At 37.8% G+C, this 25067-nt stretch overlaps 2 protein-coding genes and 1 long non-coding RNA gene across 3 annotated transcripts in view; 1 reads left to right on the top strand and 2 right to left on the bottom strand.

Annotated features, from left to right (window-relative positions):
- Window positions 1-709: 709 nt before the first annotated feature.
- ccdc14 (coiled-coil domain containing 14) lies at window positions 710-7122 on the bottom strand (the record flags this gene model as incomplete). The annotated part of the gene is given in 13 exon segments (XM_084127955.1): window positions 710-1013; window positions 1058-1185; window positions 1187-1206; window positions 1398-1480; window positions 2772-2910; window positions 3774-3776; window positions 3779-3875; window positions 3879-4349; window positions 5225-5457; window positions 6384-6521; window positions 6608-6680; window positions 6776-6845; window positions 6944-7122. Coding segments are annotated over 13 exon segments (1938 nt in total), but the record flags the coding sequence as incomplete, so codon positions are not given.
- A 430-nt stretch (window positions 7123-7552) lies between these two features.
- On the bottom strand, window positions 7553-10144 carry LOC311092385. The gene is made up of 3 exons (XR_014608243.1): window positions 9913-10144; window positions 8936-9206; window positions 7553-8829 (listed from the first exon to the last, which is right to left on the bottom strand). It is a non-coding gene; the product is annotated as an uncharacterized lncRNA (long non-coding RNA).
- A 584-nt stretch (window positions 10145-10728) lies between these two features.
- kalrnb (kalirin RhoGEF kinase b) overlaps window positions 10729-25067 on the top strand; it is an 82779-nt gene continuing 68440 nt past the window's right edge. Inside the window, exon 1 of the mRNA XM_084128966.1 lies at window positions 10729-11363. Coding sequence (XP_083985092.1) covers window positions 11294-11363 — 70 coding nt within the window. The 5' untranslated portion in view covers window positions 10729-11293. The remainder of the gene's footprint in view (window positions 11364-25067) is intronic.

The raw sequence follows: 25067 nt of genomic DNA, 5'->3' as shown, positions 1-25067 counted from the left end.
GGCTGCCGATACAAGAGGTGGCTGAGGGGTGCAAGGCTTTTACAGGGTTGCACACCCCCAGTCTGGCCCTCTTGGGACCCAGGAACAGAGGAAATCGCTCTTTCTTTGAAAATGTAGGTTCCGCTGGCTCCCAAAAATGCGGAACAGACACACACAAAAACAAAGAACTCCACCCAGCCCTCCTCCGGGGGGAGGGAGTGGATCGGTGACCATTTCTAAGAGCTCCTTCTTCCATCCCCGAGTGACCCGCTCAGGAACGCTTACGCTGTCGCTTGCCACCTGGCTTGGCAGCGCCTGGAGCGGGCTGGGCGCCCCGTCTGTGGGGTGGAGGCTGCTGCGATGGCCCAGCGGGAGCAGAGGCAGCGGCAGATGGACGCCCTCAGCGACGAGTAGGCGGAGGATCTGCCACCGGCGGAAAATTTGTGTCTGGCATTTTTAACTTGCCTAAGGATATTTAAATAATGTGTTAGGTGTTCCAGAGGTTTAATGTCAGCCGTTTGGATGTATAATGATACAATACAGGACAAACTGCCCTGTAGAGATTTAATATGGGGCACATTGTTTGCTTAAATACCTGATGTTTCTGTGTAATACGAGATGGTAGGGAACCCTAGCAGAAATGTAGTCTTAAGACCAAAGAAAAAAATACAACGAGAAATGTAATATTCACTGATGTTTCACATAATAATTTAATAAAAATAAAGAGACATTAACAGACTTTAACATCTGATGGCATAAAGTTGTCTTTTCCACCATTAATCTGACCAGGGGAGACAGGTTGTAATGTCTGGGACTTACAGTGAACTCGGTGGAGAGGAGAGGCCCGTCCGATGCCCTCCAGAGTCTGAAGGTAGGTCTTTACAGAGTTTGAAAGTTGATCAGACACAGTTGACTCCCTCTGTGCATTTTCATGCAATTCCAGAACACTCTTAGTAAGCTGAGAGTTTGATTGGCACAAGTCCTGCTGAGGAGGATATTTGCTAGTGTCTTTTGTTTGACTTCTCTCCAGATTTCTGTGTGCATGAAAAAACAAAAGTTACAATGACCGGCATCTCACATACATCTTCGGTTACATGCTAGGTCACTGTCTTTGACCTCCATGGCTTTCCGTAGTCTCATGTTCTCCTGTTGCAGATCATCAAGCTCCCTACGGCTCTCATTTAACTGAGTTTGTAGAGTGAAGTTTTAGAGACTGTAATCCAACCACTGTAACAGAACCATGCCAGTGATTCACAAAGGTTGTTTTCATGCATCCACTTGACTAGACAGAAAATAAAATGCTGAATTCTAAAAATATATTTACATATTTGCACATTTACTCTTCCATATGATGTATTCCTTCTTAAGTCAAGCCCTTTACAGACAGAACAGAGAGAAGACAGCATGGCTCCACTCACCCTCCATGTCACAGGCCTCCGGTCTGGCTCGCCGTTCTGCTCTCTCTCGCTCCAATAACTGCTGATTGAGTATTCGCAAACGCCTGGGAGACAAATAAACACAAATTAGGGTTATCAATTTAAGTGTGATTAATTTGGGGGGGAAAAACATGATAGAAAATTAACACATTCTTCACAAGCTTATGTCCAATGCCATGCAAATAAAACAAACAATATATTTTTGTATGCTATAGACCATTTGGTAGTAAACATCACAATTACGTCACTGCAGTTGTGTGCGCATTATGGTGGCAGAAAAACAGTCGTAACAAATGGAGGAAAATAGGGCAAGATCCACAAAATAATGGAAAAAATGTCTTGTGCCTTTAGATGTCAGAATCGGATTGGAAAAAAGATGGTCTTCATTTTCATACAATACCATCGTCTTAAGACGCCCTTTGAAGCTAAACGCAGACATTTAATGCAAACCATTTAGACAGAGTGGACTGATAAATAAAGCATACATTTGATGTAAACAATAGATTTACATAAATTACAAAAACAGTTGATAGGTTTAAGTTTATTTCATGCTGTAACTGTAGGGCGAATACATTATTCCCTCTATTACATTTTACATAGACTAGATAGTAGTAGAAGTAGTAATTCTAGTGTTTTATCATGAAAAAGTTGTAGCCTACTGTCCTGACCCAGACATTGCAAGTGCAGTTCACCATTAGTATATTGTTGTTTGACTTGTATTGCTGCGTTTTGTGTTTTTGCCACTGACTAGGCAGTACCTTGGTCCATAATACATTCGACATGACCAAAGTACAAAATTATATGCGATTATGCGTAAAGAGATTTGTATGCCTTGAGCTTTTAGATGCTGGGTTTTTTCCACAAGGAATACGAAGATGTCCAGCCACTGTAATTTTGGTCATTTAGTTGGTTTCTTGACCCAAATATGACCATGAGTACGGGTCAGGAAAACTTATCCTATTGCTAAGGGTTAGCTTAATTAGTGTATGACAACATGTCTTCTGCTGGCAAACCATTCAAATAACTGGAGAAGGCATCATGTTGTAAATGTATTCGAACTACTATCCATATACTATACTACTTTCTGCCACCAGGTAGGCTCTGCCCACAAAATACATCAACACCCAAAATCTATTCAATGCCTTTGTCTGCCACAACATCATAAAGTAACTGACTTAACTTGATGTGGGAGCTTTTCCCAACACATTGATATGCGGTTAATCTGATTAATTCAATTGGCATATCATAATTCATTCACTTACAGTCTTTAATCATTTACTAGCCTTAATACAAATTCACACACATCCTTGCAACACACTGACATGCATGTCTGTAAACACTCTTCGAGTTGCTGACCTTCGCAGCTGTACATTCTCACTCCTGAGTGGCTGTAAAGCGAGCGCAATCTCAGCCTGGATGTTGGTGCTGCCCACCATGACAGGAAGTAGTGAGATACTCTGCTCCACCTCAGAGATCAGGCGCACAGCTTCACTGTCTGCACAGAAGAGAAAACGTGTAATAAAACTTGAAAATAACACCCAGAGGGGAAAAATCAGCTTAAATGCCAAGTTTTGAGAATCTGCAAATCCAGCAACTCAATCATTGGGTGTCTTGACATCTGAAGGTCCAATTTTTTGATTGTTAAAGAAAGTGAATTAGTTAACCATCAGTTTGAAACAGGATATCAACTTTTATAAATGATAACTTCCAGATGATTGGAAGACAGCCCTGTAATAAGACCCTGACAACAACATAGAGAAAAATATCAAATTTAAAAAAAGATATGCTGACAAATGTCTTGTCTATATAATTAAAGTCAGTGACGTTTTGAACCCCATTTTGGGCTCATTGAATGGAAAAAACATTCTGCAAAATATATTTTAAATCGAGTTTCACAGAAAGAAAGAATGTCATACAGGTTTGGAACAACATGAAGACTTAAAGTCACTTTAAATTCACCATGAAATCAAAATCGACAATTCTTATTTTTTATGGAATATTGCAGTATTTATCATAAATGATTTATCCATGCACATCCTTGTTTTGTTTTTTTAATTCATGTGCCCTCATAATCTTTAATTAAAATAACTTCTCCCACTTGCAGTAACATCTCTTCTCTTCTCTGATGATGTATTTATTGGAGCGAGGGCGGGACAACCTGTCACTCACATGACATCACAGCCATAGCAAACCACAACCATCCAATCAATTCCATATGGACAAAATCCAGTCCCGCCCTACATTTTTTCTTGTTTGAAAAGCGTAGAATTTCACTCTACGTCACAACAGGGAAGAAATGTCTTTTGCAAAGTTTCATGCTGAAGATGGATGGAAAGAAAATAAATGAAATATTCTCACCCTGTTAGCAACTAAAGTCTTCAGCTCTCCCAGCAGATATTTAACAGTCACCACTTTCTGTGCGGTTTTCTCTGGACTGGTGGGTTTGTGACTCAGAACTGTTCATTTCTCATAGCTGGTCTGACAGCTGATGTCTCTGACAGCTGTTTTGTCCAGCCCATGTTTTTCATCTTCATCCTCTGCACTCTCCTCAGAGCAGATCTCCTGTACTGGTCCATTTGGATCAGGCTGAGTCTGGCTGACCAGGAGCTGGTTGGGCGTCTGTGTTTCTGAGGGGCAGATCAAGGACCCAGTGGATGATGTCAGTTTAACCTGAGGAACACTGCAGTCAGGGCTGGTGATTATAGGCAGCCCATGCCCTACTGGAGTGCAGGACCCATTTTGGACAGGAGATACAGTAACTGGAGACTGTCGTTGGACTGCGGGTGGCATTGAGAAAGAAGCCACATACTGATTCGGAGTGGCAGACATTTCTTCAGAAGCATGAGGGCAGGAGGGGATGGCAGCACTCATGGCCCTCGACTGATGAAACTCCCCAGATGAGCCACCACTGCTCAGTACACACTTTGAAGTACACTAAAAACAACAGAGAAAGACGAAAGCAAGGTGACTGACACTTTTACTCATTAGATCTGTTTCCCTACTTGTCTCAGAGTGTAAAAGTAACCAGAAAATAGACAGGAAGACAGAGAGAGAGAGAGAGAGAGAGAGAGAGAGAGAGAAAGAGAAAGAGAAAGGAAAGAACCATCAATTTTAAGTTTTAATTTAGTACAAGTAATTGTTATTGTGTAATTTAATACATCCAGTGTGTATATTCAATAATAAGAATCATCGCAGCATTTCAAAGAAAGTCATCAAAACCATTCAAAAGTTTGAGGTCAATAAGTTAAATTAATACTTTTATCCAGCAAGTATGCATTTAATTGATAAAACATGAAAGTAAAGACTTTCACACATTATTACAAAAAAACTATTTCAAATAAATGCTGTTCTTTTCAAATTTCTATTCATCAGAGAATCCTGAAAAAATATGACACGGTTACAAAAATATGTGACACGTTTTCAACATTGGCAATAATAAGAAATGTTTGTTGATTAGCACCAAATTAGCATATCGTTCAAATTTCTTTGTTTTAAGAATTATTTTAAACATTAATTAAGTGCACATAAAGCCACTATAATATTATTATAATATATAATATTATTAAGCCACAGATAATATTAAAAATATCTATATGGCAGTTTTTCCCCATGGTATCGATGTCAAAACTGTGGCCAGTGAAAATGCTGAGTGGCTAGTAACTTTGGAAAACCACTAGCCACAGCAGCTGGTGAGTAAAAAAGTTAAGTAAGACAGAAGTACAGTAAGACATTATTATAAATGATCATCATTTGAGCAGGCCCTTTACAGAACCCACAGAATTAAATATATAATGTGTTAGTGAGCGTGCCTGTTTACCAGAAGTCGGCAGATTACAGCTAGCAGCCGGCTGAGAGGAGGCCAGTGGAACTGAGACTTGCTGCGCATGTTCTGCTTGCGTTACACGGGTCAGTGCTGAAGGCTGATCCTGTGATCCTTGTGCCCGTCTGACCCCAGGGTTCTGATGATGATTACCACGACAACTCGGCTGCCCTGCTGGACTCAGGTGACAACTGGAGGATTGAATGGTCTTCTGCACTGCAGCTACAGTAAGAAAGATACAATAGGCTGTGAAGCCGTATTTTGTGCTTCTGCAAATGGTTGTTAAAAAGAATCACTCTGCTGTGGCATTCACACATATACAATAAGGATTTTACAATAAAGGAGGAAAATGAAATGAAAAGATTGACAAATATATATTTTCAAAAACAATGGAAGCTTAAGAAAAAAAAGAAGTAATTGTGACTTTTTATCTCACAATTCTGACTTTTTTTCTTGCAATTCACAATTCTGACTTTATCCTTGCAATTGTGAGTTTAGATATAAAGTCAGAATTGGGAGGTTTTTTTTATTTCTGTCAGGTCCATTAAGTCAAGAACACACATGACAATAAAAATGATTTAGGACATTTTTATTGAATAAACTGCAATTCAAGTTGATAAATTCGGAATTAAATTTTGGCGGTATAGCTCTGTTCAGGGACAGCAGCAGCATTAGGGAACGCTCACACAGTTTAGGACTGGGAGAGCTGAACTATTCCCCATATGAACAGAGCAGCAACGATGACAAAAAGCAAATGCCACGTTATACATGACAAGGAGGAGCTGGGGAGGTGGCGGACTGCAGAGAAGCAAAAGCATCAAGCAGAGCGAACTGAATCTGCTTAAAATAGGGCGCCCTGTTTTGAGCGTAGCCATTAGCAGAGTTGAACAGCTGATGCGCTGATGCAGATCAGCTGATGAGACCGTGTTGTTGGCCAATAGCGTTAGCAGCGTCTTGACTACTTGGCCTGCCAGAACTGACACTGACACTCAATTTGTCTCAGATTTCTCTTTTTCTCAGATTTGTGAGATATAAAGTGGCATTTACCTTTTTTATTCCATGGTGGAAACCAGCTTCCATAAAAAACAGATATTCCACAAGTATGTCTAAGATGAAAAAATGATGTACACTATATTAGAGTACATTACCTGCCCTTTTTTTCACATGTATTGCCGTGGTTGTCTTCTTCCCATGCTTTTTTTTGTCAGTCTCGATTTTTCTTGATAAATTCTTGGGTTTGGACTTGAAGGTGCAGGTTTTTGTTCCCTGTTGTTTGGGCTTAGATTCTGTTGATTTTGTTGTGTGAAGATTATTAATCTCATCACTAATTGCTAAACACAGAAAATTAGGTCTGATTTTGTAAATACAATACCTGCTTGTTCTGCTTGTAGTATTCCATTGAGTAAAGCAGCACATCGGTCCAGTCCCATGTGTATTGTTGTCACCTGGAAGCAATTTTCAGTGTGAAAGAATGTCACGTGAATTTAAAAATCATGATACTGATTCTTTATACACAACCTCATGTATGTGGCTTCTTTACCTGATCTTCAGAGTCTGTAGAATATAGAGAATACGCTGGTTCAAGAGGAGGCACACATCTTCCAGCAAAACTAAACCAGACAACATTTATGTTTGTTAAATGTGTGAAACAAATAGCATCTAAAATTCATTCAGTATGGACAGGATATCTTTTATCCTTGTTTGTTACCGTTTTTTGTGTATTTGTCCCCGCCCGGACCCCGTCAGTCTGCCTGATGAGACCACCTGCAAGACAATTGGCTTTAATGCTAAACAAAACACAGCATAATAACTTACACAGCTTTGGTCTTGATACTCCCTGTCTTGCCATGCTTGATGTAACGTTATATTCGATAAAACCTTCAGAATTCACCGTTCACCTACAGTACATGCAGCAAATATGTATTTATCATGATCATATGGGTCTAATAATGGTTTACCATTGCTTATTGTATTTATTGCACGAAATTAACTTCAAAAACGTAAAGACCAAATTACATATCAAGCTGTAGTAATCTAAAAGCTAATGGATGAAAACTAAGCAAAACAAACTGCCTCTGTTTCGTTACGCAATCGTTGCGTTCAAAACGGAAGCCGAGTGCCGTAGTCCAATAGAAAAACAGTTCGTTTTAATCTCTGGATTTGATTGGTGAATTACGGTAAAATCATTACAAACCTTTCGTCTATTGGTCTCAGACTATGTCAGTCGAATGAACAGTAGCCAATCGTTTCCTCAGACTTGGCTAACGCCCATTAAGACTTCAGTTCAGACCTATTTTTTACAGTCTATGGTTCAGACGCCAAAAGGGTGTTTCTATGGAGATGGAGTGGCAGAATAATAAGAACTGATACTTAGCGGTTTTGTAAAACGATAATCCCGCGTGTCAGTACTGGAGGTAGAAGTCCCTAAAAAGGTCAAGTCAAGTCTCAAATATTTGGGTCCAAGTTAAGTCACAAGTCATTTTTTGCGACTTAAAGGGATAGTTCACCCCAAAATTAAAATTCTGTCAATTTGATTTGAACATGTTTGTAACCAAACATTTGTGGGGCACTATTGACTCCCATGGGCCTATGGAAAAAAATACTATGGAAGTCACTGGTGCCCCACAACAGTTACAGACATTCTTCAAAATATATTCCTTTTTTGTTCAGCAGAAGAAATAAATCCATACAGGTTTAGAACAACTGAAGGGTGAGACAATGATGAATGATGAAAATTTTCAATTTTGGGTGAACTATCCCTTTAAGTGCGACTCGACTCGAGTTTCCATCTCTGCTTAGGCTAATGAACTTACTTTTTATTTTTAATTTGCTGCTTTGTATGTATGTAGAATATGTATGTATGTATGTATAGTGATTTTCTTTGTCAATAGTAAATATTATTAGCTCAAGTAGTTTTCATCAATTCTACTGAAATTAAATAAGTCACAATAAGTGGTGGTCTGCAGGTGTTGTTGATCTGATACTGCTGACCACATATCAGAGCAGCTCGAGTGCTGAATACCCTACATTACATCCAGTCTTGAGTCAGAGCAAGAAAGATGAAAACCCTGAATGCTATTTTTTGACTGGGGTGATTCAAGGCTCCTGGGAAATGGGTAGATGAGGTTTCAGTCTGTTCTCTTCCTCTCGTTTTCCCATTATGTGCTCATCCCAAACACACTTAGGACTACTGATGAAATCAGACACCTCATCATGCCATTATATGCCTTCCTGTGATGAAAGAAATTAGAGATAAATCGATTTATGTGGACAAAAATATTGAGTCAGGGTTCAGGTAGGCTACATTCATATATAGTTGTTATCTATATCGTTGAAATTTGTAAAATACTACTTTTTTTTTTTTTTTTTAAATTAGAGATAGCCTATATTAAAATAAGAAACCGATATCTGAAATGAAAAATTATTTAATTCCCGTTTATGCATCCAGGTAAAAGAGTGCCATGTCATCCCGATTCCCGAGTCTGTAAAACCTCTCTGTCCACTTCTGGCAGAGAGATGTACAGGTCAGAGGTCACAGAACATCTCAAATGCCAAACATGCAAGTGAGCTGATCGTTGTTCATTTTCTGAATGTCTGTATAAAAACAAAAGCAATTAACAACAATAGCATTTTGCAGACAATCATCACTTCAACCAAATTATTGAATTTTATGTAAACCATAACTTCTGTCAATGATCACCTGTGCATGCACAGCAGTGAAATGTTCAGGTTTGAGATTCACAAAATCAGAAATGGTGCCAGTGCTCTAAAGTACCTCAAGGATTTTTATTCTTCCTTATGAATGTTTGATGACTTTTATAGATTTGTATTCTGCTTTCTCAGCAGGTTAAATAAATCTACATAAAGTGATGTGAAGCTGTTCGTTTTGATCCTCACAGTGCTGCCCACTCAGTGATGTTCTCCAGCTGGGATTTGATGACATCCTTCCGGAGGGATGATCACCTGCTTTGCTGCAAGAGACATTATAGAAGTTAAAACCAACAAGAATAAACAATCAACAATCAGGTTCATTTAAATAAGCAGCAAATTTATAGAAATAAAGTCTTTCTACTAAAACACTGCATGCTTTGTTGAATTCAATGGCTGTTTCAGACAAAATACTGAATAACTAGCCTATTTATTTTTGTATCTAACCTGAGGCCTCTATAACACCACATTTCCTCAAGAGGGAGGCATTTCACCATCTTTTTTCTAGCCTCAATCTCTCTCTAAGAAAACATTTCTCAGTTATTGAATTTAAGTTATGCCCTAGAATGCTTAATCATTTTAATGTTATCGTAATCTGCAAGTCATACTGTGGTAACACAATCATTAAGTATACAATCATTTGTTTTCGCAGTTGTTAAATTCACCCATGTGCAAAATCTGAATCACAGGAAGGACTACATTTCCTGGTTAGAGTCGACAGGGCTATTTAACTTCCAGAAACAACACAATTGTGCCCACGTTCAAGCATACTTTTGATTTCTAAATAAACATTCTCATTGACAGTAGCCTAGTGCTGATGACAAATTCTCACACACACACACACACACACACATACACAAAATAAATATTGTTACAATTATACTTAGACCATACTGAGAATCTCTAACACAATACAATAATGCGCTATTTTACTAATCATTACTAATCTTTTTTATTATTATTATTTACCATAGGCAGACAGGTTAGTTCGGTCCTCTAATTTGATTGGCTGGCTGTCATTCCAGGAACGCTGACATCACTCGGACCGCGTGTTTGTTTGCGAATTGGGAATCACAACGCTTTTTCTAGCGTTGTGATTGTGATTTTTATGATAGGATTTTATGCCTTTCTGTGGTTTCTAAAAGTTATAGCACGAACTTCACGAAGGCTACACGCGTTTGAAGTAGGGTTTCTCTCAGCAGCTAGCAGAGAGTGGGAAGTGAAAAACCTGGAGTGGAGTTCGAGCTGGAGAGTGATTTCAGAACGCGCTCGCTTTGATCTGAGAGGGGACATCTGTGGCTCCGCTCCACGCATATATTTATTCCAGACCAGTTTTGGTTTCTTTTTTTGCAACCATTTTCGTTTGTTACCTAAAAGTACAAATAAACTGGCGTTTTTTTGTTTTTTTTAAAACAACATAATTTGATATTAATTATTATTAAATTAATATTTAAAATATCCATTATTATGCCAAATATTATATATAAAGCAAAGCATACTGTTGTACTGATACTAATAATATGGCCAATATTATTTTTAAATAATATTAGTTGATATTCAGCGAAGAAATAAGGTAAGAACTGCAAATAAGTTTTAATATAAAGGAGGTTCCAATGATAAAAGCGTCCTAACAGTCAGCGATTCATTGGTTCTAATAAGTAAGCATCCCTTAAAAAGGACCGTATGGTGATGGTAGGGGTTCTCCGGCCTCTTGAAAAATACACACACCCCATTATTAGGAAGCGCTTGAGCGCATCAGGAGCATAGATTGGTCCAGTTCTCCAGACAGGCTGCACCACAATAAAGAACCTCCCTCGCGCGAACGATTGTATAGGCTATATACATATCTAACGTTACAGCAGTCGTTGCATTAGATGCATTGTTTCATCTGTAATAGTGGGAGGCAAATTGCGGTTCGTTCGGTCAGTGTAGGGGAGCGCTGCCATTATATCCACTGGGTTGTGCGAGAGATCGAACGAATGGAGGAATATACTACGGGTGGAGGAGGAACGAATGAATAAGGGATTTTAAAAGACCTGCATTAACATTGCACGCGCTTTTTTACCACTCTCTCTCTCTCTCTCTCTCTCTCTATCGGGGTTCCCCCAGCCAGCAGTTGTCTTGCAGAGGCGGGGAGGCTTTAAACAATAGCGCCCGGTGGAGCGCTGGATAAAGTATCGCTGAGCGCAGAACCTCCGGCATCATCATCATCATCATCATTCACTACTACGAGCGTTCACCAATGGAGACGGCCACGCGCTCTAGTGTTCTTCACACATAGATTATAAAGATCCGTAGGTGTAAAATCTGACCATCATCATAATCATCATCCGTGGAAACATATTCTGCAATGATGAATTCTGCCGAGGCGGCTGAGGAAGGACCGAACGATGCAGATACGGAGCCTTTTTTCAAAACAGGTAGTTTTATTATATGCTTTTGTTACAATGGATGTCAGTGAGTTTATTTTATTTTACTCACCATCCGTGCATACACCTTGAGGTTGCATTACTGAGTTAAACAGGACAGAAGCTGTCTGAATGGCATCATTTAGAGGTTTGGATATGCATCACACGCTTTACAGATTTCACATTGCACATTGTAGAGCCTGCAATGCATATGTGTGATAAAACTGCCATATTCCTCAAAAGCCAGAGTGTGATGTTCATATAGCAGTGCTTTTTATTGGCACGTTCAACGCCCTTATATTGTGTGTATGGGTTATTGTGCACAAGAGCAAGGAATCCCCCTGTAAATAGGATACTTCTTAACCTGTCACTTTTTCCTCACACCTTCAACACATTCTCTAATTACGTTACTATCACCTCCGGACGCGCCGGGGATCGCGCAGCGCGGCGCCGCGGCGGGCGCGGGAGTGGCTCAGCCTTTTGTCGGTCGTGACATTGATTCATGTTTCAGAACCTGAAGCCTGTTGATTCACACAAACAGCATATAGTCTCAGTACTGTACTTCCTTTACACGAGAAACAGAAAGGCTCTTTAATGTGAGAATGGGAAGCGTTTTCTGGCTTGGAGAGAGTAAAGAAGGGCATCTACTCTTCTGCGTCCAGCCAACCCCTTGCTAATGTCAACCCTGACACCTTCACCAGTTGTGGTTCAGTGATTTTATTCACTTTTATTTACTAGACACTTACCAGAGCATGAACTGTAACCCTTAAAACTGACCCACTTCTGGTTTGCCTGACAACATACGCCAATAATGTATGTTCTCTATATGCAAAGCTCTGTGTTGGAATGTGAACATGTATATGTCATGCGTGCTTATGCCCTCATATATGGTGTGCACATGCTGTTTTCTGAATACAAATGTTATGTGTTGTTCACATCTAACCTTATGTGTCACAGACAGTGTTTGTTTATGTGAACTCCATACACTGTATTACATCAGTGTCTGCACATCATGCCAATACTTTTGTCATTTTACAATTTAGATAATTATTATATTATATATATCAGAGCTGGCTGACCATATGTGGATGAGTGTTTGTGTAGAATACAGGGGACTCTGGGGCTAGTTGTCACACTTTTCTCCCCTGTGAATATTTCTCAGAGTGGACTTATTATTTATACATGCCTCAAAGTCTTGCTATTGATCATTTCCATCATTGTTGGACAGGTAAAAAATATACAGTTAATTTAACCCACTTTGACCCACATTTGTGATTATGCCCCAGTTGCAGTTGAAATTATTTGAGCAAAATTGTCACAATGAGAACCTGCTTTTAAATAGCATTTTATAGGCTTTTCAGCACATTTTAAACTGTAAAACAATTATTAAGCTAAAACAAGTTATATTGGAATTTTAGTCGAGAAGATAGAATTCACAAAACATTTCATGTCTTAGTATTCTTGTCTTGTTTTCCTTTACAAATATTTGAAGTCATTTTCATTTCATGTATAAATGGTGCTTTTCACCATACATATTTCGAAGCATGCTTTACAGAAAATGCATGTTTCAAATGCTACAATCAAGCCAAAATACATTTACCTGAGAAGCAAAATGACTTGAGATATTAAGCTTTTTTTTGATAAACAAATATAGATAAATATAATCCTGAAAAATGTGTCAAAATTAATTGAGTTTATACTTAAAACAAGAAAAACATATCTGCCATTGATTAAGAAAAATAAACTTAATTCAAAAACTTCAAAAGTCAGATATTTTTTCTTGTTTTAAGCATAAACTCACTTAATTTTGATATACTTTTCAGAAAAATACATTTTATCTTATGTCGTTTTGCTTATTAAGTAGATGTATCTCAATTTAAGAATGCTTACAGTAGATGTTTGTCCTGGAAAACAAGACAAAAAATGCTGAGTAAGAAACTCATTTTAATTTAAGACAATTTCAGTTTCAAAGCAACATACAAAAGCACTGCTAGAATCAGGCATTCGTGTAATAGGACTTTTGACTCAAAAGCTTAAAGTTGATCAGTAGCCCTCAAGACTATACTGTCAGTCTGTCTCTCTGATATCTCTTTTAGCAGGAGGTGTGTGCACAGAGCAAATTCTGTGATTCCTCCTGTGATGGAGATTCTCCGGCATGTGTGCTGTTATCCAACATAGTCTAATAGTGCCTGTATTTCTGGTCTCTTCATCGGATTAGCATGATCACACTGGGTGGGATAATCATGCACAGGATTGGTCGTCTGGGAATCAGGATGTCCCTTGTCCGCAAGGATGTCAGACACTGTGAGAGGGCAGCAGAGACAGACACCGCTGTGCCAATGTGGGAGATCACAATCACTGTGTGGGGACGAGCGTCTCGTTCATGCACAGCATCCCTGCAGATGCTCATCTTGTTTGAGGTGTAAGAGGGGGGCAGAATGAAACAGAGACTGTATGTTGGTTTATGAACATTAATAATCTCATTACCTCTTACATGAGTCGAATTGATTAGATAGATAGAGAGAGAGAGACAGATAAAGAGATAGAGAGAGAGAGAGAGAGAGAGAGAGAGAGAGAGAGAGAGAGAGATCTCAACACAATTTGTAACAATTTTATATTTCGGCAAATTGGCAAAAAAAACTATGAATCCGTATACGACCTCATTGTATGTTTTTTGTAAGGATCTGTTTACACCCCTGTGACAGGTATGTTTTGACGGAAAGGGTTAGTGGTCCTTCATGGTTAATTTTTTAAAAAATTCGTTCATTGTTGTATTATTCATATTGTACGGTTTTATACGAAATCGCCACTTTGTTTTTCTGTGAGATAGATAGATAGGTAGATAAATATATATATATAGGTGCTATTTGGAATTATGTAAGTTGGCAAATAAGTTGATTTATTTCAAAGTAATTGAATATGGTCAATGCCCAGAGTAACTGGAGTTGACAGAGAGTTGGCCTAAAAACCAAGAAGGTCCCTTGTGTATTATTGCTGGAATCATTTTAAGCTGCTTAGCTTGTGGGTTTCTCTTGCTTAGGCTATGGCCAAAATGTTACGCTTGTCTGTAATGTGATAAAACCACAGTCTCCTTTCTGATAATATAGGCCAATGAAATCATAGTCAAAAATATATTTTTAGAAAGTATCATAGGACTCGTAAGCCTAGATGTATATGTGTGGTCATGTGTGAGGACGATATTTATCTCTCAATGCAATAATTACGTAATGATTCCTAATCCTTTAAATGGCTATTATGCTTCTGGTGGTTTATGCTTTGCATAACTTACTTTTTTCAGAAAGTAACTAACCCATAGTCTTTTGACATTTAAAGTGTGAGATTTTGCCAGACAACAAATGTTCACAGATCGTTGTGAAATAAATTCTTAGCTCCTACACCGAGAAACATATTTTGTACTGTGAAGCAAACAGCTGTTGAATTTATGACTGCTCTTATAATATGTTCATACATTCAAAGTTCATAGATAAAGAGTATTTTCATTTCCTGTTGGGCACCATTCAGTTTAAAAACTGTGAAAATGTAATAACTGCACTTGAAAACGTTTTTGTAATTTTTTACAGGAAAAAAACCTGTAAAAATGATACAGTAAAAACCTACTGATTGGTTGATTTGCAAGCTACCTGTTATGATGGAGAACTCAGAAAAGAGGCACCCAAATGCAGTCGGTTTTATTAATAAAAACACATAGTCAGGAACCAAGAACAGAACAGAATAAATCTTTAGGAACTAAACTGAGTCGCACCAACATCCAGCAGGACAAGACCTGACAAAGAACACAGGAAACACAGGGGTTTAAATACAAAAAGGCTAACAACATAAGACACACCTGGGAACAACCAAGTCTAATGAATGGGGAACCAATCAACAAAAGGACTACAAAAAATCGCACAGAACTGGAAATTACATAAAAGTCCACACAAGACAGGCTGGGATCATGACACTACCTTACAGTAAAATGGTTTAACATGGTCATTTTACTGTAAAATACTGTCAAATTGATGTAAGTAAAAGGACATTGCCAGAAGCCTGTGACACATCACATATAATAATATTTTATAATATTTTATATAACATATAATTAATAATATAAATAATTTATCTAATTTTTGTTATCAGTAATGTTCATTAGAATGTTTTGTGCAATATTTTATGTTATTTAGTTAATGTTTATTGCGTTATTTTAGTGTTGTGTGTTACCCTGACGGTATTTGACCATGTGCGAGTATTGGCCATGTTTCGTAGACAGACCACTGACGCTGAACTCTGATTCATCATGTGGCTTGCTGTTGTACCAACTGTATTATCATGGTGGTGATCAGTACATTTTAAGGTAAAAAGCAGATTTTGGTACTTCAAGTATATTGGTAAATTACATGGCTACGGTTATAAGTGAAATATTTATGCTATCCTGCAATATCTGAAACATTTTTCAGTTTTTTCCGTTGTCACGTTCTTGTAGCCAAAGATAGCCTGTGATCATTTTCTGACAGTGTCAGAAATTTAGCATGATCATCTCACAGTGTGTTTGCTGCTGTGACCTTCATCTACTGACTAGCCAATAAAAAGGCAACATGAAATGGCTCTAAAACAAAACTACTCACCTCAAGCTCCATTTGTAAGATTGGCATGCCAAGTTGGCCTCTTTTCCCTAGCCATGACCGCATCCATATTCTCCTCTTTCGCTTCCTCTTCTTTTTTTCAGTGCACATAAAAACCACAATTGCCAAAGTGCAATTTATCTTGGTCTATTTGTTTACCACTTGCGCATGCTAATGATGTTGTATTCTTCTTTACCTAACTTGTGTCAGTTCAAGAGGTGTCATCATCGTACAGTCTACATACATGTTGTACCCAAGTTTATTTGATCCATGTTGTACAGTGTGATTTGCAATGATCTTATAAGATTGCTGAAATCTCAGAGTCTTTAGCATGCATTAGGGAGTTTATGGTCGTGGCTAGGGTGTTTCAAGGTGGTTGCTTACTGGACTGAGTCAAAAAGAGCCCACATCCTATTCTCTGTAATATTTGGGTTTCTGGATATTGCTCAATTGAAGTCCATGGGATTTTTTCATCTGCTAAGTGAAAATTGTGTCTGTTTACATAGAAATGCCCACTAATCACACCATGTCTAATCTTGTTGACTAAGTGACCTCAGTAAATGAGTAATTGTAAAAGTTTTCTTTTATTTTGGAATAGATCCAGGATGTTTTGCTTGTGAATGTGTTCTGTGGAGACACATTGTTGAGGTTGTGGCCAGTCAACCAGAAAAAAAACTTGGGAACTTGAACTTGGAAACTTGTCATGCAGCTTCCTCTGGATGTGTCATCACACATTGAACTAGAAAGCGTGTCTCCTCTTCCAAGAGTGCAATAGTACACAAGTATGAAAATTAGTGGAGATAAGATGTCGTCTTCCGGGAAATCTGTTGGAACTTGATAATGACATGACCTTGGGGTCATATAACAATGTTGGACATTGAACTTTGAGCATAATTCATTGAAAAGAAACTGAACTACGGGAAAATGAACAGCACAGTAAATAATTACTTGAGTTACTGGAGTTAGAAGATAAAAGGAAAGAAATTAGCTGCTTACTAAACATATTTCACTGAGCACTGATTTTAAAAAGTGCAACTAGATCAAAACCACAACCTATCTTGTGTTATTATGATTTAGCTTACTGTAATCCCTGAACATATGGATTTTACAAGATGCAAGAGTTGCTTTCAACACCCGTTCCACTCAGAAGATGACTGTGCTTAAAATTTGGTCTTCAGAGAGGTAAACTTACCGCCACACACTTCATCCTCCTCAGCAGGCCATTCTCCTGAAAGAGGGCCAGAGGGGTTGCTGTAGCAACTGTTGCCAAGATTCCTGCTCAGGACTGGAGTTCTCTGAGCAGAATAGGTACATTCAGTGATTATGTTGGCCAGGACACAATGAAATCAATTTCAGAAGTATTTTTGGATTATATCCATCAGGGCAAACTCAGTGGCACTTTTTTTATTAGAATACTTTTACTTCCTGTCATTTGTCATCACTGCACCAATTGAAACATTTTCTGTAGAAAATCTTGACAGGAGTCCCAATCTTGAAGTCCCATCAAAATTTTCTACAGAAAACGTCTCAATTGGTGCAGTGATGAGAAAATGACAGGAAGTGAAAGTATTCTAATAAAAAAGTGCCTCTGAGTTTGCCCTGATGGATATAATCCAAAAATACTTCTCGTGACTTGGTTTGAATAAAGATTTAAAAGTCGCATTGAAACAGATGTTTCTCTCCTATTGTGACGTATATAAAAGGGAAATGACTTCTGGAACAAGAAAAAATGTAGGGTGGGACTTGTTTTTGTCCATGGGGAATTGATTAGATGGTTGTGGTCAATCTATTGGTCAATCTCATGTAAGTGACAGGTTGTCATGCCTTCGTGCCAGTAAGCGCATCATCAGAGAAGAGATGTCGCTGCAAGAGGGAGGGAAAGTTATTTGGATTTAAAAAAACAAGGGGCACATGAATAAAAAATAATAATAATGATATGCACAACAAACACTGCAATATAAGAATTGTCCATTTTGATTTCATGGTGACTTTAATTTAAAGGGGTGGTTCAGGATTTTGGACATCGGACCTCATTTCCAAGTTAGCCTGGGTGTTATTTATCAGTGGAGACAGTTTTCAACATTTTTCATCCAGTCCTTCCAGTTGCATAGTTCGCCGGTGCTAGGCTAGCGCGAGTCAACGGTATCTGCTAGCCTGCCATTAAAAACAGTTTTACCCACTCCACAGTACACCAAAAGCAAATAAATTATAACGCCAGACTATCGATGTAAATGTCTGTTGAGAGAATAATGTTAGAAATCAAACTACTCTTGCATCTCAATGATCGCATTACATTTACAGGAACTAGTTTCTCAGCAGCGGCGGAATTTGACTTTGCTTCGGTTAGTAGTACTGCGCTGAAAAGTAAACACAGAACACGTCTGTGTATTCCGGCTCATACATGTACGGTTCATTGAATAACACACATTCCTCGTCTTCATCGTCTCCAAAGTCCGAAACATTGGCATGGCTTTCAAACGTGGCCATAGTCCTATGTCTTGTTGATTTCTTCGTGAAATATACTCTGCTTCTGTAGTGATGAGTGTTAGCGGCAGGTAAATACACTTGCGTGATTGTCATGTGGACCGGCTCTCTCGGTTGCCTAGGTAACTTAATATCACTCCGCCGCTGCTGTTGCAATGCGATGAAAGGGTAGTTTGATTTCTAACATTATTCTCTCAACAGACATTTACATCGATAGTCTGGCGTTATAATTTATTTGCTTTTGATGTACTGTGGAGTGGGTAAAACTGTTTTTAATGGCAGGCTAGCAGATACCGTTGACTCGCGCTAGCCTAGCACCGGCGAACTATGCAACTGGAAGGACTAGTCTGGATGAAAATTGTTGAAAACTGTCTCCACTGATAAATAACACCCAGGCTAACTTGGAAATGAGGTCCGATGTCCAAAATCCTGAACCACCCCTTTAAGCTTTTATTCACATAAAAACACACATACAGTATATTTCACATATGGTAAACACGGAATCTTGTGCCTGTTTCACGCTTGAACATGTGAAAATTTTAGCTTCTGTGTTTGCCATATGTGATGTGTACTATGTATGTGTGTTAATAGATGTAAATAAAATCCTAAATTATATCTGTTCATCATATAAAGTGATCGTATCTCTTCACAAGTCTTGGATTAAACTGCTCGATTGATGGATTTGTTTTATGACAACTTTATGACCTTTTTTGGGTCTTCTAAGTTTTGGTTATGAACTTTCAATGAAGGAACAGAAACTTCCCAGGTTTCATTCAAATATCTTAATTTGTGTTTCAAAGATTAAACAGTCTTTTGGGTTTGGAACGATATGAGGGTGAGTAAATGATGACAAAATTTTAATTTTGGGGTAAACTATCCCTTAAAGCTACATTGTGTAACTTTTTAAGTTGATTCTTAGCAAAAAACACTTTGTTCTATCAAAAGTATATGTGCTCATTCATGTGTAATTACTTCCACCAACTAATAAAGTATTCTCGTAAGCGTAAAATCTGCCATTTATAATACATACGAGCGAGTCGCTCGAATGGCGGCAGCCATGTTGCGCCTCCATCTTGAAAATACATTAGCCAAAGAGGGACATACCTGGAAATTCAAGCTTCGCCTTTGGCGTTTTACACTCAGTGGCACCGTGATGAATGCGAGGGGGAGATTACTCATGACTGCCGGCAGATTTGAAATAATACGGCCACCGTAGGAGTTAAAACGCCCTCCGAATGGGAGGGGCTAGAAAGTAATATTCAGTTGGTGGTAGTCATATACAATTTCACCGCTAGATGGAAGAAAATCCTACACAGTGTAGCTTTAATATAAACATACTAAACATAAATATATTATAGAATTGGTTGATTGTTGATAATGTAAGGTAGATTCTTGCCGTTAACCTAAAAACTGTTTGTGAAAATGGAAAATTATGAAATGGAACATGAATGTACATTGGACTAAAAAAAGCCAAACCCATGGGACTTCATTTCAGAGGCCCACCACATACCATTGTTGTATATCTATGTAATATTTCAAAGCCATCTGCCATTAAAAGATATTATCAGATGCTAGCAGACTGTCTGATCACATTACACATTTCTGCTTTGAATCACAGGCTTTAGTGAGAGTGTTTTAGAGATTATTTTTAGATATTTGTTGGAATGTGATTCATCTTAAAATATTAAGGCTGTTCATCTCTTCTGCTCACCAAGATTTTTCTTTTTTTGTAGTTGAGATGTTACAAGTAATAGTTTTTTTAGTCTTGTAGTCCATTTGTGGTGGTATTTCTAAGCAAAAAGCAACTCTTCTGAAAATAGCCCCCTTGCCTCATTCAAACCTACATTCCCCTGAATAGCCGGGCACCTATAAAATTGGGTTATATGAGATCACAGGCCAGTGTTATTGGACTGGGACCAGTTTCTGATCTCACAGTTTAGACTTACACAATAGTTCATACTAACACCAAACCTCAGCCAGAGCCAGCCATTGTTTCGGACTTCCCAGGACTGTAAGGGCCATAAACGTAGCTTTACTGGCCTTGTCACTGTTCTTGGAGTCCTTGGCAGGATTCGATCCTGTGGGGCCATTTGGCAACTTTTTAGCAGGATTGGTTTCATTTAGTAATTGCAAAGAGCTGGCTATTTCCTGGTTCTTCTATGAGCGTTGTGTAACTGTTTATGTGGATACACCCTGATCCTGTAACATGGGAAATTCACACGCTTCATATCACAACCCTCTCGTCAGGTTGCATGGGTGACGTTTCCTGCTCTGTGTTTTAATCGTGATTCTTTTGTTGAAGTAAAATGCACACAGAGTCAGTCTGCATCACATGCATGCTTAAACCTATACAATATGTACCCCAGTGTACTCACTCATAAAACATGCAGGAAACAATGCATGCATGGCATGCTTATGAAATATGGATACAGGACTTTGTATGCAGTGGATAATTTCATGTCCTTTCATCTGACGTCTTAGATGTTACAAAGCTGTCAGTATCCACAAAGCTTGCAACGGTCTCTGGTAGTGCTGGCTAAAACAGCAATCCAGCATTTTCTATTTTATGAACACTAGTCTGTTTTTTGTTTTGTGCAAAATAAAGAAACCGTCTCAAACGCTGTAGGAATACATCATGGATGTGTTTAGGTGCTTCAGAGTTTAATTTTGAAACAACATGGTCGATCAAGTTTAATAATTAGCTGCATCCCAATTTGCATAGTTATATTATGCATGACAAGTACTTTGCTGATGGAAAACTACTGCTGAGTATGTATGACAGACATGCGTGCAATAAAATTGCATCTTGTTTCTATGGACTATCTAGCTATCTATCTTAGCATGTAGCTAAATTAATTATTGCATAACTTTTAGATTCATGCAATCTGTAACTGGTTTCTGCAATTGAAACGGTTGAAAGAGAACGCAATGAATTGCAATGCATTCTGAAAAACTGAATAATACATGTGAAAAAAATATACTGAAAAGTATTAATTACTGAATAGTTCAGTGGTAATAAGAGTGTGTAAAAAAAAAGGATGCTCTTACATTTTAGCTTAGCAATATGCTAATGTCAAACTCCATTGAAATCAATTGTGAGCAGAGTCTACTTTGCTTTTTTGTGTGGTGTACCTATGCAGAGCATTACAAATCAGTCACATCTCAGCTTGGATGCTGCTTTAGAAACAGTTTCACAGTATGCAGTGAGGCAGCTCAGTAGGTTTTGGAACAGAGCCTCTTTTGTTGTGCAAGATGTTGTGGGCAATACTAGGCCAAAAAACATTCACGTACCGTATGCACACTTTAAAATCCAAAAATATTATATAATCTGATTCTGGGCACATTTGATGTTAATGTATGACATTAACTAAATTTTAGACATCATTTAATAGTCTGACATGCTATTAAGGATATGTATGTTGAATCGAGTCAAGATGCAGCATTGCATTTGTTTTTTTAAATAAACAATTAGCCTAGCAAGGTTAGCAAGGTATTACTCATATGGGGCTGCAAATAAATACTGCAAGTTTTTTTGTCAAGACCTTTTCAAACACATCTTTCCTAAATACAGATAACAACCAATATTTTTTTCACTAGAAAATAGAGATTTAAAAATACAATTATTCTGTATTAGAAAAAACTTTTATTTATTTTGTTGTACTTTGGTTTGATGAAGTGTATTTAAATTGGATTGTTAATTCTGACATTCTATGTCAGTTTCATGTATTAGTTCACCCAAAAATGTGAAATGTGAATCATTTTCTCACTGTCATGTTTTTCCAAACCAGGGGTGCGTTTCCCGAAAGCATCGTTAGCCAACTATGGTCGCAAGTTCCCTCGTTACCAGTAGAGTTCAATGGACATTGCGATGAACTTGCGACCATAGTTGGCCAACGATGCTTTCGGGAAACGCACCCCAGTATGGCTTTCTTTTTTCCTGTGGGACACAAATGTCCTGATCTGTGAACTGACCAATAAACTCAATGGCTTTAGAAGACTTGAAATATAGTTGCATGGAGCAGTCCTCATTAACTTTCATTATATTGGCCAAAACATTAATCAAAAATGTTTGAGTTCCATAAAAGGAATTCTTTATTTTTTAAAGAAATAAGTTAATACTTTTGTTCAGCAGGATGCAATAAATTAACCAAAACTGACAGTAAAGACATAGTGTTACAAAATATTTATATTTCATTTACTTAAGGAACAATATTAAGCAGCACAACTGTCATGCAAAGGCAAAAGACCGTAACTTCGTTTTTGGTCGAAAATGAGTTATTTATATTTTTGGCATATTCAAGACCTCCTTTATCATGTGGATGAGTATCTTGAATCAATTCCGTTGTTTTTTCGAGAAAATAGTAGCCTAACTTCCAAAAGCCCATGAGAAACCAAGGCAGAACACCGTAACACCAGTTACCGCTCTTTGGCTTTGTTTTGGAACGCTCAAATTGAGTTACGGTACTCTGCCTTTGTTCAGCCGCGCGTCAATATGAAGTTACTGTGCCGGTGTTCTATCACATAATGCTACCTACCAGATTGTACGGTTATCTGCCTTTGTTTTACTGTCCATTAAATTTAAAATTACGGTGTAGCCTGTGTACTTTGTACAGCTGCCATCAGTCCCTCTAACTTCTGATGTGCTCAGAGCTTTGTCCTGCACAAATGCGGTCAGAACATTTAGTAGCCTATGGTCTGAAACCGCTCCATCGACAAACGCGCGATATCGATCGCGAAGGATTATGCAGAGTTGACAGAAAAATGTTACACATGCCGTAGCAGATGAATACAACAAAGAACTAAAGCCCCGACTCACACAGTTCGGGTACCGGACCTGGTTGAAACACTCATGCGTCTAGCTGGCAGAGTGCGGTCGAGCCAACGCTGGACTAGCCTATCTATGGAGGTATTTTTTCATGTCAAATGTATTAATAATGCATTAATATTAATACATATCAGTATGTATTATATGTAGCCTACCCTAACTCTAACCCTTACCCTTACCCAGCAACCAAATATTGATAATGTGGAAGTTACTGCCTTTTGCCTTGGCATGACTTCTCACTTTTTGCTGACAATACAAAGGCAGAGTACAGTAACTTTAAAATAGTCAAGTCAAGTTTAAGCTCAAGATTTTTTTATGTATATGATTTTCATTACTTAAACATCTATTTGCCAGATTTCCAGTGTCCTACCTAATTAATTTGGCGGGACAACTAAAAATCTTTAAAGTAATTTTTCTCAGTTCCACACTCTAGCGAGTTAAGGTCTTTTGCCTTTGTAGTAGGCCTACTGTTTTCAAAATTGATGATAATAATAGGAAATGTTTCTTGAGTATCAAATCATCATATTAAAATGAAGGATCATGTGACACTGAAGACTGGAGTAATGATGCTGAAAAATCAGCTTTCCATAACCAGTGTTGTGAGTAACGCAACATGAGTTACGTAATCAGATTACTTTTTCGAGTAACATGTAAAGTAACGCATTACTTTTAAATTTACAACAAAATATCTGAGTTATTTTTTCAAATAACTAACACAAGCTCCTTTGCTTCCCCATAGACTGAGAGAAATCATGAGTAAGTGCAGAGGCGTTGTGTGCGCTGTGTGGACATGATAATTGTAGTTCTAGACTAAATGTGAGCAGGCATTTTCTCATCTCACTTGCACAAAAACAGATTTAGTATTCCTCAAAATGAATAAAACCCGTGAAATGCAAACTCAGAATATTACACAAACTACATTACTGCAGTAATTAAACATGTTGAATTAGACAAATATACAAATGTAATTAATCTCACTGTCTCAATGTCTTTGCTCCTGACCTTTGATGATCCAATTAAGCCACATAAGCAAAAATGACTTTAGATACATTACAGTTTCAATTTTTTTTGTTTTATTCCTGAAGTTAAAACTGAAGTTCTTCTGTGTCATTTCACTTATGGTGTGAAAGGGCCTTTACATTTGGCAAATTTGTTATAAAAAAAACAAAAAAACAAGCAAGCCCAGCCCAGGTGAGAAAGAGTAACGCAAAAGTAACATAACTAATTACTTTCCATAAAAAAATAACTAATACAATTAGTTACTTTTATAGGGAGTAACTCAATATTTAATATATTATTTAAAAGTAACTTCCCACAACACTGGCCATAACAGAAATAAACTACATTTTAAATTATATCAAAATAGAAAGCAGCTATTTTAAATTGTGATAATATTACAGTTTTTATTGTATTTTTGATCAAATAAATGCAGCCTTGGTGAGCATAAGAGACTTCTTTAAAAAACATTAAAAAATGTTACCATCCCCAATCTTTTGAACTGTAGTGTAAATCCTATTTTGTTGTGAGCTGTTGGAGGACGTTTAGCTTTAGACGTTGTCAGCGCACAATAGCCTAGATCAAGTTGTAAATGGGAAATGACTGTGTTCAAGAGTGTTTAAGGAGCCTTGTCCAGAGGTGGAAAGAGTACTGAAAATTTGTACTCAAGTACAAGTACCGTTACATTGCTGAAACAATACTCAATTACAAGTAAAAGTACTGGTGTCAAAAAAGTACTTAAGTAAAAGTACAAATTAGCTACTTTTAGAAAATAGCTACTTTTAGTTTTAA

Source organism: Abramis brama (assembly GCF_963993115.1).
Source record: "Abramis brama genome assembly, chromosome: 11".
Taxonomy (NCBI): domain Eukaryota; kingdom Metazoa; phylum Chordata; class Actinopteri; order Cypriniformes; family Leuciscidae; genus Abramis; species Abramis brama.
Note: the sequence above shows the minus strand (reverse complement) of the source record. Positions and strands in the feature narration are given on the sequence as shown.